General features: G+C 37.3%; 1 protein-coding gene and 1 pseudogene across 11 annotated transcripts in view; one reads left to right on the top strand and one right to left on the bottom strand.

Moving 5' to 3' along the window:
* Ccdc15 (coiled-coil domain containing 15) overlaps positions 1 to 12,721 on the bottom strand; it is a 76,329-nt gene that overhangs the window by 20,875 nt on the left and 42,733 nt on the right. For 10 of the 11 annotated variants that reach the window (XM_063256000.1, XM_063255999.1, XM_063256001.1 and 7 more), the window contains 2 exons: positions 7,294 to 7,383; positions 1,174 to 1,280 (listed from right to left, as the gene is read on the bottom strand). In XM_063256000.1, coding sequence (XP_063112070.1) covers positions 1,174 to 1,280; positions 7,294 to 7,383 — 197 coding nt within the window. The remainder of the gene's footprint in view (positions 1 to 1,173; positions 1,281 to 7,293; positions 7,384 to 12,721) is intronic. The other variant, XM_063256006.1, reaches the window with a different exon arrangement.
* On the top strand, positions 2,999 to 3,784 carry LOC111757636 (nucleophosmin-like; annotated as a pseudogene).

The following is a 12,721-nucleotide window of genomic DNA, read 5'->3' as shown; positions in this document are numbered from 1 at the left end:
TAATCCCAACTTTAAAATTAAAGACACTGAGGCTGAAAATTACATATTCAATAAATAATACAGGCGGGTGAGGTAGTGCACACCTGTAATCCCAGCACTTAGGAGGCTGAGGCAGGAGGACTGCTGCGAGTCTTAAGCCATAGTGAGTTCAAGGCCAGCCTGAACTGCACAGCGAGACCCTGTCTCAAAAAGACCAAAAAAAAAAAATTTTTTTTTTCAATCAAACTTAAGTCCATTTTGTTCTAATCCATGCTATGAACAACTGTCCTATTGACATATTCAGTCTTTATACTCCTGGCATATAATATGGTGGCTGGCATGTAGAATGTTCTTTACTGTTGAAAAGCACCAAAAAAAAAAAAACAATATATAAAGATGTTTGTAAATCATAAAACTTCACAGAAATAATACTATTATTTCTTTCACCCCAACTCTGTTTAGGGCTAAAAGGAAGTATAAGAAATAATGTTGAAAGGGTTACATACATATGAACTGTAGGATTTTAACTATATAACATTCTGGAAAATGAAAGCCATGGAGACAGTGCCCATGATTAGGGAGGATGAACAGGGAGGGCACATCTGATTCTCAGGTTGGTGAAACTACTCTGTATGGCATGTATATGGACACAGATCATTAGACACAGTAGTTATCAAAACTCTCATAATATATAACATTAAGAGTTAACTCTATGTATTCTGGGTAATGATGCAGCACACAGATTCGCCAAGTATAACAAACTGTAACAGAGGCCAAGGTGTGCGTGTGTGCATGAGAAAGGAAGTACATGGGAACTCTATTTCTGTTCACTTTTGCTGTGAACCTAAAACTGCTCTAAAAAATAAGGTATTTAAAAAAAAAAAAAAGAAAGAAACCAGTGGAAAAAATGTGACCATTCATAATAGTCTACTCAGTTCAAAAACAGTTGTAACCAGTTTGGATCCAAAGGTAAGATCATGACTGGATTAATTGCTTTCCTGTTTTGTTTTGGGTTTTTTTTTGCCTCTTGAGGGAGGAAGGTAGCTCGAGATCAAACTCAGGGCCCTGTGTATGCTAATCACAGGCCTTACACCAAGCCACGCTCCCAGCACGCACTGGGTTATTTCTTACATCTGACTTCCGGAAACATCTTATCTGCTAATTTAAGGCTCAGAATGAGGATCAAAAACTTACTTTTCAATTTGCTTCTTCTGCTGTGCCTTTTGCCGTTTTTGTTCCTTTACTTGTTCTCTCTCAATATCCATAAAAAGTCTTCTGTGTCTCAGGTATTGCTTTTGACGCTAAAGTAAAGTAGTTAAATCATTAAAATTCTGTTCTCAGAGGCTTCCTAAGGAAGGAAACTATTCTTATGATATAAACCAGCAATCCCCAACCTTGTTGGCAACAGACACTGGTTTTTTTTTTTTTTTTTTTTTTTTGTCTTTTTCGTTTTTATCGGTACCGGGGATCGAACTCACGACCGCCTGCTTGCAAGGCAGGTGCTTATGCCGCTGAGCTAAATCCCCAGCCCCTAGACACTGGTTTCTGAAAGATAATGTTTCCACTGACAGGGTGGGCGTGGTAAGGTTTGATTTCAGAATGGCTTGAGCCCACCACAGGGTTTAAGTACAGATGAAGCTTCTCAGCTCACCTGCTGTTCACCAGGTGCTGAGCAGCCCTGGTTCTAGACCCTCCAACCCAGGGTCTCAAGGTTAGACAGTAAGACTATATAACATGTAAGTATACATTTATAATAGCTTCAAATAATTAAACACTTAGGAATGATTTTAAGCAAGGAAGTGAAAGACCTCTACTGAAAAAAACAGCACTCTGAAAAAAGAGATCAAAGAGGACATAAGAAAATGGAAACAAATCCTCTGTTACTGGATAAACAGACCAATATTGCCAAAATGGCCATTTTACCAAAACGCTATGTAGATTTAATACAATTTCAATCAAAGCACCAACAGCATTCCTCATAGAGCTAGAAAAAAATAGCCTGAAATTTATATGGAATCAGAAAAGATCCAGAATGGAAAAAACAATCTTAGATTTCTTTTCTTTTTTTTTTTTGGAATTAGGAATCGAAGTCATGATCTTGCACTTGCCAGGCAGGCACTGTGCCACAGAGCTATATCCCCAGCCCTTCAAAAACAATCTTGGACAAGGAGAGGAAAGCAGAAATATAGAATTGTGAATCTCCGGTTATATTACAAAACCACATGAGAAGAACGGCATGGTTTAGGCACAGAACAGACATGTGGATCAACAGTACAAAACTGAGGGCTGAGAAAACAACCTCAGGCGCATTCAGTCATCTGATCTTAGATGAAAGGGCCAAAGCTTACAGCTTGAGGAAAATAGCCTCTCTAACAAATGGTGCTGGGAAAACAGGCTGTGTACATGAAAAAGATTCTAAACCCATATCACTCATCACACAGTAAAATAAAATCAAAATGGATCAAAGATCTAAATGTTAAAGCAGAAACAATCTGATAGAAGATAAAATAGGTTATCTTAATGCTTGAAGATAGCCGCAAAGACAACTGAGATTGGACTTTCTGAACAGAGCCCAAATTGAATGAGAAATAACATCCAGAATCAACAAATGGGATCACATCAAATTAAAGAAGTTCTACACAGTGAAGGAAACCAACAGAATGAAGACACAACCTATGAAATGGAAAAAAATTCTTGCCAACTATTCCTTGCACAGAGATCTAATACCTAGAACATACAAAGAACTAAGAAAGCATCAGACTCCCTCCTCCCACCAATAAAAGAGCCAGAGCAGTAGTTCTTTATCTCTATTTGCACTCTTTCCTCCCTAAGTGCACACCACCACCCCACAAAAGATTCAATGGGCATGAACATGTGCCCTCAGCTTCTTGAACTATCTTTTCAATCTGCTTCATGTTTCAGAAGACACACTGGTGAAGTGAGTTAACAAAAGTTGCACACAATTCAAATAATCTTAATGGAGACCCTTGATTCTAGCTGGCGCTCTATAAATTGTAAACTGAAGGCCAATAAACATGATCACTTTAAGGTGGATAATGAAGAAAATGAGCACCAGTTATCATTAAGAACAGTCAGTTTCAGGGCTGGTGCAAATGAACCGCACATTGTTAAGCAGAGGCATGAACTAGAAAGGCAGGCAAACTAAAGTAACACCTGCCACTCTGAAAATGGCTGCACAGCCAATGGTTTTCCCCAGGCTTTAAAATATACCACCTTGTGTGGTCTTAAGGCTGAAGTGCGGTTCTGGATCTGTGCATTTCACCTGCCAGCACTTAGCCATGGAAGAGCACACAAAGTCGGAAGATGAAGAGGACGTAAAACTCTTAAGGATATGTGGAAAGCAATCTGTTCCTAGAAGTGGTAGTAAGGTCTCACAGAAAATGTAAAACCAGTGCTGAAGATGATAATGACAACAATGATGGTGATGGTGATGATTTTGGTGATGGGGAAACTAAAAAGAAAGCTCCAGAGAAGAAATCTGTAAGATACTCCAGCCAAAAACACACAAAAATCAAACCAGAATGGAAAATTCTCAGAACATCAACAGGAGATCAAAAGGCCAAGAATACTGCAGAATACAGGAAAAAACCCAAACACTTATATGGCAGTTCCATATAAGACATTAAAGCAAAAATGCAAGCAAGCGTAGAAAGAGGAGGCTCTCTGCCCCAAAATGGAAGTCAAATCCATCAATTATGTGAATTGCTTCCAAAAGACTGACGAGAAGGCTATTCAAGATTTCTGGGGCCAAGGATATACTTGCCTGGCAAGTGCAAGGTCATGAGTTCAATTCTCGGTATTTCCCCAGAAATAAAGAATTTCTGGCAGTGGAGGCAGTCTCTTTAAGAAAAGAGCTATTAAAATTTACTGTCTTATTTAATTTCTGTAACTGTTGATATTTGGCCATCCTTTTTATAAAGCAAAGTGAGAACTTTCCCTACCACATTTGATAAATGCTGTCCAGGTTCCACTGCCAAATATATGTAGCCAAAATGCCTGTTTAATTTTTAAAAATGGAACATCACCCTTTGCTTGGTCTTATGTATGTAAGAAATGCTATGATAGGACATAGCAATAGCGGTGGTCAGACATGAAGACAGTGGAAAAACCAAAATATACATGTGAAATAAACTCGGTGCTTTAATAATGTAAAAAAAATTTTTTTAAAAAAATAAGAGAGTCAATCAAAAAATGGGCAACTGAAATGAGTAGATACTTTTCAGAAGAAGTACAAATGGCCAATAAATACATGAAAAGATGTTCAACATCTCTGGCCAGTAGAGAGAAATGCAAACTAAGAAAATGCTGAGATGTCACCTTACTCCAGAAAGAATAACTATCATCAAGAAATCAAATAACAAATGCTGGTGAGGCTGTGGGGGGAAAAGGAACCCTTCCACATAGTGAGAATGTAAACTAGTATAACCACTATGGAAGTTAGTACAGGGATTCTTCAGAATGTTAAAATTGAAATTCCATTCAATCTCTTTTACACTTCTTCCCCAAAAGAGTTGAAAGAACCATATTACAGTGAGACATGCATACCCATATCTATAGCAGCACAGCTCACAGTAGCTAGATCTTGGAAGCTACCTAAACGTCCATCAACAGATGAATCAGTAAACAAAATGTGGTATATACACAATGGTGCACTACTCCACCATACACTTCAGTCATCTGCAGGATAACAGATGCATGCTGAGACCACAATGCTGAGTGAAATAAATCCAATAGAGAAGTTCAAATATCACATGGCTTCTCTTATATAAGAAAGCACAAACACAAGTAATTTAAACAAGAAAATAACAGACTGATGATAAGAAACAGGGAGACAGACTATGTGGACATGGGAAGAGAATCTGAGGATCTGGGGAGATAGCACAGCGGAAAGGGAAAGGAGAGGTAAGAAGGATGAAGGTGTAAGGTTCACATGTAACAATACCACACAATGAGTGTATTTATTATGTGTCACAAACATATACTAATAAGAGAAACTTTAAAATGAAAAAATACAGAAGTAACATTGGACAGTCTTTAATTTCCTTCTGTCTCTGATGACTCATGATAATAACACATACAGTAAGAATCTTGTATTTTTAATTAATAGCTATGTTAAAACAAACTATAGAAAAAAAGTTTTAGTTTGCCCTTCGTACAGTCTCCTCACTAGTACTAAAGAAAATGATTATATTTGATACAGTAAGATGTACATTTATGTTGCCAAGTAGTAGGTAGTATCAAAAGCCAGGGCCATCCTGTTGTGTTTTATTTGATTTTATTACATGAGATGGCATAAACAAATTTTTTGAGGAAAATGACAATAGTCATTGTTCATTTCCTGTAATTTGGTTTTGAAGTCCTGTAATGCTTTCATTCTTTTGAATGGTTTTATAGTATTTTGTTATGTTTGATCTTATTGTGTGTGAAAGTATGCTCAACTATGTCAAAGAAAACAAGCGACATTATGGTAGCTACTGATGACCAGTTGTCTTGTTGTGAGGTGTGGGGTTGCTTGCATTTGTTCTGTTCTGATTTGCTTTGTTCTATTCTCTTTTGTTTTATTTTCTTTAAAACAAAACAAAACAAAACAAAACAAAAAGCCAGGGTTACAGAAAGAAAGTGGGAGGTATTTTATAACAGACCATCCCTTAAATTTTCAAAATTAGAATCATACCACAAAAGCATACTCTGAGCCTAGCCTAACATTCCAGGAAGGACAGGATAATCAAAGGTTATCAGAATATAATACTTATACATGAGACCAGTACAATAAAAGCAAGTGCTAGCATACTGTGTGTAATCTGTTCACTCCTCTGAATTTATTCTTTTTTAAGGACATAGGATGCTCAAAAGGCTAAAGCCTCCATGCTTATATGATGGTATTGTATAGCTTTCTGATAAAAAAAAATTGTTAAAAATCAAAATAGTTTCTCACACTGAGGATGTGTCAGAATTACCAATGGTATTTTTAAAATACACAAATGCCACCAACCTACTTTTCCAGGTACTGATTCAGTACATCTGGTTTGGGTATAGGAATTTACATTTTGAAAAAAGCTCCATGTCTGATTCTGGTACATGGTCAGAGTTTAAAATTAGTTTAAACTAATTTTAAATTGCAAAGGAAGTAAGAAAAAAGGAGATGTAAATATAATATATTCCCTTAATTAAATTATAGTGGAAAATACTTTCTAGTTGGAGAAATTCACTTAGATCAGATCTTTGATTTCACATTAATGTACCCTAAACCATAAAAGCTTAGAAGAAAAGTTCAACACATGCCGTATGAAGTTAAAATGTTAAAAATTGTCACAATAAAAGACATATTGCTATTAACCTTCCCCAAAATACTTCCTATCATTTCACAATTGCATAAGCCATTACTCTTGGCACTGTTAAAGCGGCTCCAAAAGTCCTCTGTCATGAGTCTGGCCAAACATACAGAGAATGCTGCTTCCCAGTGCCCAGTGCCACCCAACAAAAAGGCGAAAGGGAGGTAAAAACACTGATGTGTCCTCGTCCTCTGTGACTCCCAGCTCTCCCCAGGGTTGACAGCACCATGAACACTACGGCTGCTATGTTAGAAACAGGAAGTGAGAAGCACGAGAAGAGGCCAAGAAAAGGCCTGGATGAATAACCGGAGACCGTGGACATGAAGCTGAGGAGCACAGATTTTACTGTTCCGCAATGGGAAATAATTGCAGGTTTCCACTAGGGTAACGATGTGGTAACATTTACCGTCTATAACATTTATACCTTAAAATGGGTGTTTTAATGGAAGGGGAAACCAAAGTTTGGAAATTATCAGCATCATCTCTGGGTCAAGACGAATCTATCTCAGTTTAAACAACAGATAAATTCTATTTTTAGTCCTTTAAAATAAACTCTGCCTTCTCTTAAAGACAAACAAACAAAAAAAGACCATGAAAACCAAATTGAATTAATGTATTAGATAGAAATTTGAATTAATGTATTAGATAGAAGCTGCCATCCAACAGTACAACTAAAGGCCCTGAAGAAACAACTTCCAGAACTGCATCAGAGGATGGCAAGAAAGGTGGGGTACATGTGTTAGAAGCAAGGGGGCATTCCAGTTGTGCTTAATGGCAACGTGTCATTTACTGTGAAAATGTTTTTAATTTAAATATTCACCATAGTTTTTGATCACATCTTGAATTGTAACAACTCAGGTAGAGTTGTTAGAGTTACCTCTTAACCCGTTAAGGCACAGAAAACTTTGCAATGTCATGTCTATCATCACTGACTACTGTTCAAAGCAACATTATCACATACCTCTTTCTTTCTTTCTTCTTTATCTATTCCAGAATGATTGGCCAGTGAAGTTTGGAATTCAGCACCCAATCCTGACTGATACTTATAAACCTGTAGAAAGTTCAGTCATAATTAAAATCATCCTTTTAATGTTTTTATCTATTCTTTTATTCTTCAATCTTGACTTCATTGCATCAAGCAAACAAACAATAAAGCATTCAAGAATAAAAGCAGAAAAGAATGAAAGGAAGAACTTTCAGAAAGAATTAACCATTCGTCCAACCAAACTCTTAAGCTGAAGAAAAGGTGTCAGAGAAAAAACAAGGATAAACAAATAAGCCTTATGACATAGTTGGTACACATACCTGGATGTTATACAGGTCAAATTATGATTGCTAACTTTTAGAAATAAAAGTTTAAAACTGTTTTATCTATTTAAAAGTTATTTACCTTTCAGCAAGGTTATAGGCTATAAGATGAATACATAGAAACCAGCTGTATTTCTAATCTTGTAGTGAAAAATCTGGATGGGGGGGTACTGTAGATCAAACTCACAATCTCGTGCTTGCCAGGCAAGTGTTTGTGCCACTGAGCTAAACCCCCAGCCCCTTGGAAATAAAATTTTAAAATCCACTTATACTACTATCAGAAGAATAAAATACTTAGGGAGTAAATTTAACAAGGGAAGCATAAACTTTATATTCTAAAACATACAAACCATTGCTGAGAGAAATTAAAAGCACCTAAATAAATGGTAAGACCTCTCATCTTCATGACTTGAAAGACTAAGTACTGTTGATATGGCAGTATTCCCCAAACTGATCAATGTATCTAATGCCCAAGGTCAGCCAAGACCCAAAATGTAATGGGACCGCTCTAAAATTTTTATTACTCTGTCACCCAACCTCCCAAACAAGGAGACTGTTAGAACAAAAAAGACTCAATTATAAATAAGAGCCGGCTTCTGAGATAAGGACAGCCCCAGTGTTAACAATCTTTAGCTAGCGTTATACTCCTTCTCCACCAGAGCCATCATTACAGGTCAGAAATCAGCCCAAATCAAAAAAACAAGCAAAAGGCTAAGCAGATCTAGAAAAAGTTTAAATTATCTATCAAAACAAAAACAAAAATGCCCAGACCTATAAATGGGTTGGTACTATTTTTTTTGTTGTTGTTGCTGTCGTTTTTTGAGACAGAGTCTCATTATGCAGTTCAGGCTGGCCTTGAGCTCACAAGTGCTAGGATTATAGGCATGAGCTATTGTGCACACTGGGTTGGTATTCTTTTCAGAGAGGGATGAGTGAATGGGTCCCTTTATCCCTTGGTTTCCACCCCCTCAAAAAAAAGTATAAATATATCTAACACCAAATTATAACGTACTTCATTTCTTAAAGTACTCATGCCCCTCTTTCAAGTGTGTCCTATCATCTCTATCTGCCTAGTAACCCCTCCTTGTGCCTTTTTCTGATGTGTCCTAAAAATAATTTTTCTGCAGCAAGAGTCAGCGAGAATGCTATAGAAGATGGACGAAGCCTATGAAACTCTCAAACCCAGCGCAGATACAGAACAGCACACATATTACCTAAGGTGTCTTTAAACAGAAATATCTTTACAGCAATATTATGTATTAATTTGTTGACAAAAATGTAGCATAATGATAAAGTGCTTGCTTAGCATGTGTGAAGCTCTGGTTTTCATCTCCAGCAACATAAAAAAAAAAAAAAAACCTAGTTGTTTACATAAACAATGAATAATCCAAAAGGACATTTAAGAAAACAGTACATTTATAATAGTATCAAAAGAAATAAAATATTTAGCAATAAACTTAATGAATGAACGAGGTACAAGATTTACTACCAAACACTGCTGAAAGAAATGAGACACTATTAAGTGAAAACATGTCCTACTGTCATGGATCAGAACCACTGTTAAAACTTAACTACTGTAAGCCAGGCGTGGTGGCTCGTGCCTATAATCCCAGGAATCCAAGAGGCAGAGGCAGGAGGATCCTGGTGAATTCAAGACAGGGCAGGGCTACAAAGTGAGCTCAAGGCCAGCCTGAACTGCACAGTGAGACTCTGTCTCAAAAAGGCAAAAAACCCCAAAACCTTAACTACTCTAAAAGAGGAGAGCAATGATAGATACATTTTCTTACCCAATCTATTAAGGGTCACAGCCAACTTCTGTAACAAAAGACAAGTTAAAAAAAAGAAAAGAAGGAGCTCGGGATTTAGCTCAGCAGCATAAGCACCTGCCTTGTAAGCAGGCAGTCCTGAGTTCGATCCCCGGTACTGATAAAAAGGAAAAAAAGAAAAGAAAAGAAGCCGGGGATTTAAAGACATAAGTGCCTGCCTGGCAAGCAAGAGGTTGTGGGGTCATAAGTTCAATTCCCAGAACCAAAAAAAAGGAAAAAAGAAAAGCAGACAAAAGTATTTAATCAAAGCACAAAAGCCTTCAGAATCAAGACCTAGAATGAACTATTCATTCCTTTGCTTGGGGTAAATGAAGGACAGACATGTAGAAATGATTAAAGAGGATGACCTAATGCTAAGATACTGAGAGAGGAAGCTAAGAAAGACCTGTCTGTTCAGATTCTCCTGGGTTATTCTGCACAGCATTTCTCCCTTCTGCACAGGATGGAGGACTTATGACTTGCGGTAAGACCAAGTATGTCAGAGAAATCCCTTATCTCCACCTCTAGGACACACAGGCAGAGAAAGATTAGAGGATTATTTTTAGGCTCACTGACTTGCTTTGAGCAACAGTGATTCTACTTTCTGTGACTCCTCTTGGGAAAGAAAAATCTTAGTTGGCTTGTTTGGGGTTGCAGAAAGGGGAACAGATGACAGAAGGACACAAAAATTCAAAGAAAGTTGGTTTTTTTGTTTTGTTTTTTGCTTTTTTTGTACTGGGGATTGAACCCAGGGCCTTCACAGTGAGCTGCCTCCCAGCTTTTCTGTATTTTGACTTTGAGGCAGGGTCTTGCTCAGTTACCTAGGCTAGGTATGTGTGATCCTGTTTCATTCAGCCTCACAGAGTCCCAGGACTATAGACATCTGCCACCACACCTACCTAAGGCTGACTTTTCTTTTTTTGGCTTGCCTCTGAGACCCAAAGTGTGATACTTTGGGGTATCATTTTCTGAGCCCCAACAGAACCTAAAGCAGTAATTCTTATCAAAATTCCAATGGCATGTTTTCACAAACACTAACAACCTTCATCAAATTAATATTGGTTCTCAAGGGACTACAAAGAGTCAGATAATCTTGAAGAAGAAGGATAATACTTCTTGATTTCAAAACTCATTACAAAGCTACAATAATCAAAGCAACATAGTACTGGTATAAAGACAGGCTGACTTATCAATGAGCTAGAACTGAAGGCCAAAAAGTAAATGCTGACATACATGGTAAAATGTTTTTGACAAGGGAGTCAAGAACACTCAATAGAGAAAGGACAGCTTCTTCAAAAAAGTGGTATTAGAAAAATGGGTATTCAAATGCAAAAGAATAAAACTGGGTTCTTTTCATACACCACACACAAAAACTAGCTCAAAATGTGTCAAAGACCTAAACAGAAGAGCTAAAACTATAAAACTCTTAGATGAAAACAGGAGAAAAGCTAAAGGACACTGAATCTAGATCTTGCAATTTCTTAAATACAACACCAAAAACACAGGTAACAAAATAAAAAATAGAATGGGAAAGGGACCAAGAGATAGAGGAAGAGGGGAAGGGAACGGAACATGAAAAGAATTGAGATGTATTATGCACATGTGCCAACTCATGATGAACATAATCATATGTACTGCAAACATGTACTAATAAAAATTTAAGAAATTAAAAAAATACATTGGACTATGTTAAAATCAAAAAATTTTTTTTCACATTAAAGACTATCAATGGAGTAAAAGGCAACTGAGGAAATCAGACAAAACATTTCAGAATCATGTGTCTAATAAGGGATTAGTATCTAAATACATACAGAGCTTCTACAGTTTAAAACAAAACTGATTTAAAAATAAACAAGGGCTTGAATCAAATTTCTATAAAGAGGGCAATAGCCATATGAGAAGATGCACAACCAGTAATCATCAGCAAAAGTGCAAATCTAAATCAGAATGAGGCATCATGACTCCTTTATTGGGATGGTTATTATTTAGAACAAACCAGAAAATACCAGACACCAGACAATAACAAGTATTGATGAAGATTTAAAAAAATTAAAATTGAACCCTTGTGCAACACTAAAAGGTATAGTCACTATGGAAAAGCATATGATAAGTCCTCAAAAACTTAAAAATAGAATTCCAAGCCAGGTATGGTAGTGCACACTTGATCCTATGCTAGCATTTGGAAGGCTGAGGTAGGATGATTAAACAAATAAAAAAATACAATTTCCAAAAATAAATGAATAAAATAAAATTTCCATGTGATCCAGCAATTTCACATGTGGGTAAATACACAAAAGAATTTAATCCAGAGGCTTGAAATAGTATTTGTATTCCTGAAGCTGATGAATGGCTTAACTTCCTCATAGCACTAGCTAGTCTGTTCCAGTTTCTGTTTTGCCTCATTCCCCAAATAATTCATTGCCTTCATTCCCAAAATAAACATAAGGGCAGACTTGCCCGGAAAAAAAAGGATAAGGAAAAACATAAATAACATCAGTCAGATGTAATCTTCATCAGTCTATTTAGGTTCATGTGAGCCAGGAATGTATGAACACCAGGTGAGTTGAGAGCGTCTCAAATTTTCATTGATTACTGCAAGCACTGATGACCATTCCCGTGTCCACCTGTGTCTAGGATCTACTGCCAAAGACTGGATTCCTCAGAAAACCCATGGAAGCTTTGTACCTGGCAAGACGGAATCAGATGAAAACCCTTCACCTTCCTTTACCCCGCAGCCATTAACAGACCTCTTTTGCCACTGCCCTGTCCCTTGAGTGACATCAAGAGATGATGAAGATGGCTTCATCAAGAGATACTAGGCTGGTCATGTCACAATTGTACATCAACACTAGTGACAGTGTTACATATAAGTAAGGTGGAAACAATTCAGGTGTGCATCACTGATGAGTGGATAAACAAAACAGTATACACACGCATGCACACACACAGAGTAATATTCACAGTCAGAAAGAGAAAATACTTTCCAGCACTGTAACCAATGGCTCCCCTGGGCCTCAAGGCCCATATTACTATGACATGGGTGCCAATAAAGCCATAGTATGGATACTACCGAGGCTCATAACCAAGCCTACTTACACATGAGAATCCAGCTTACAGGGACTCATGCCCAAGCAATGCCTGCCCAGTGAGAATTCTAAATGGGACTGGAACATGTTGCATAGTCTGTGTGAAGACACAGAGTGACAGTAACCTTTGACCCTAAGCCCATTTCTGAGAACTGGAATGGTGGAGGCAGCTACACCAGCTTTAGTGCAA

Source organism: Cavia porcellus, unplaced genomic scaffold, assembly GCF_034190915.1.
Source record: "Cavia porcellus strain 051 isolate PalLab524CR breed Dunkin Hartley unplaced genomic scaffold, mCavPor4.1 scaffold_9, whole genome shotgun sequence".
Classification (NCBI taxonomy): Eukaryota; Metazoa; Chordata; class Mammalia; order Rodentia; family Caviidae; genus Cavia; species Cavia porcellus.
This window is presented reverse-complemented; position numbering and strand designations above follow the sequence as displayed.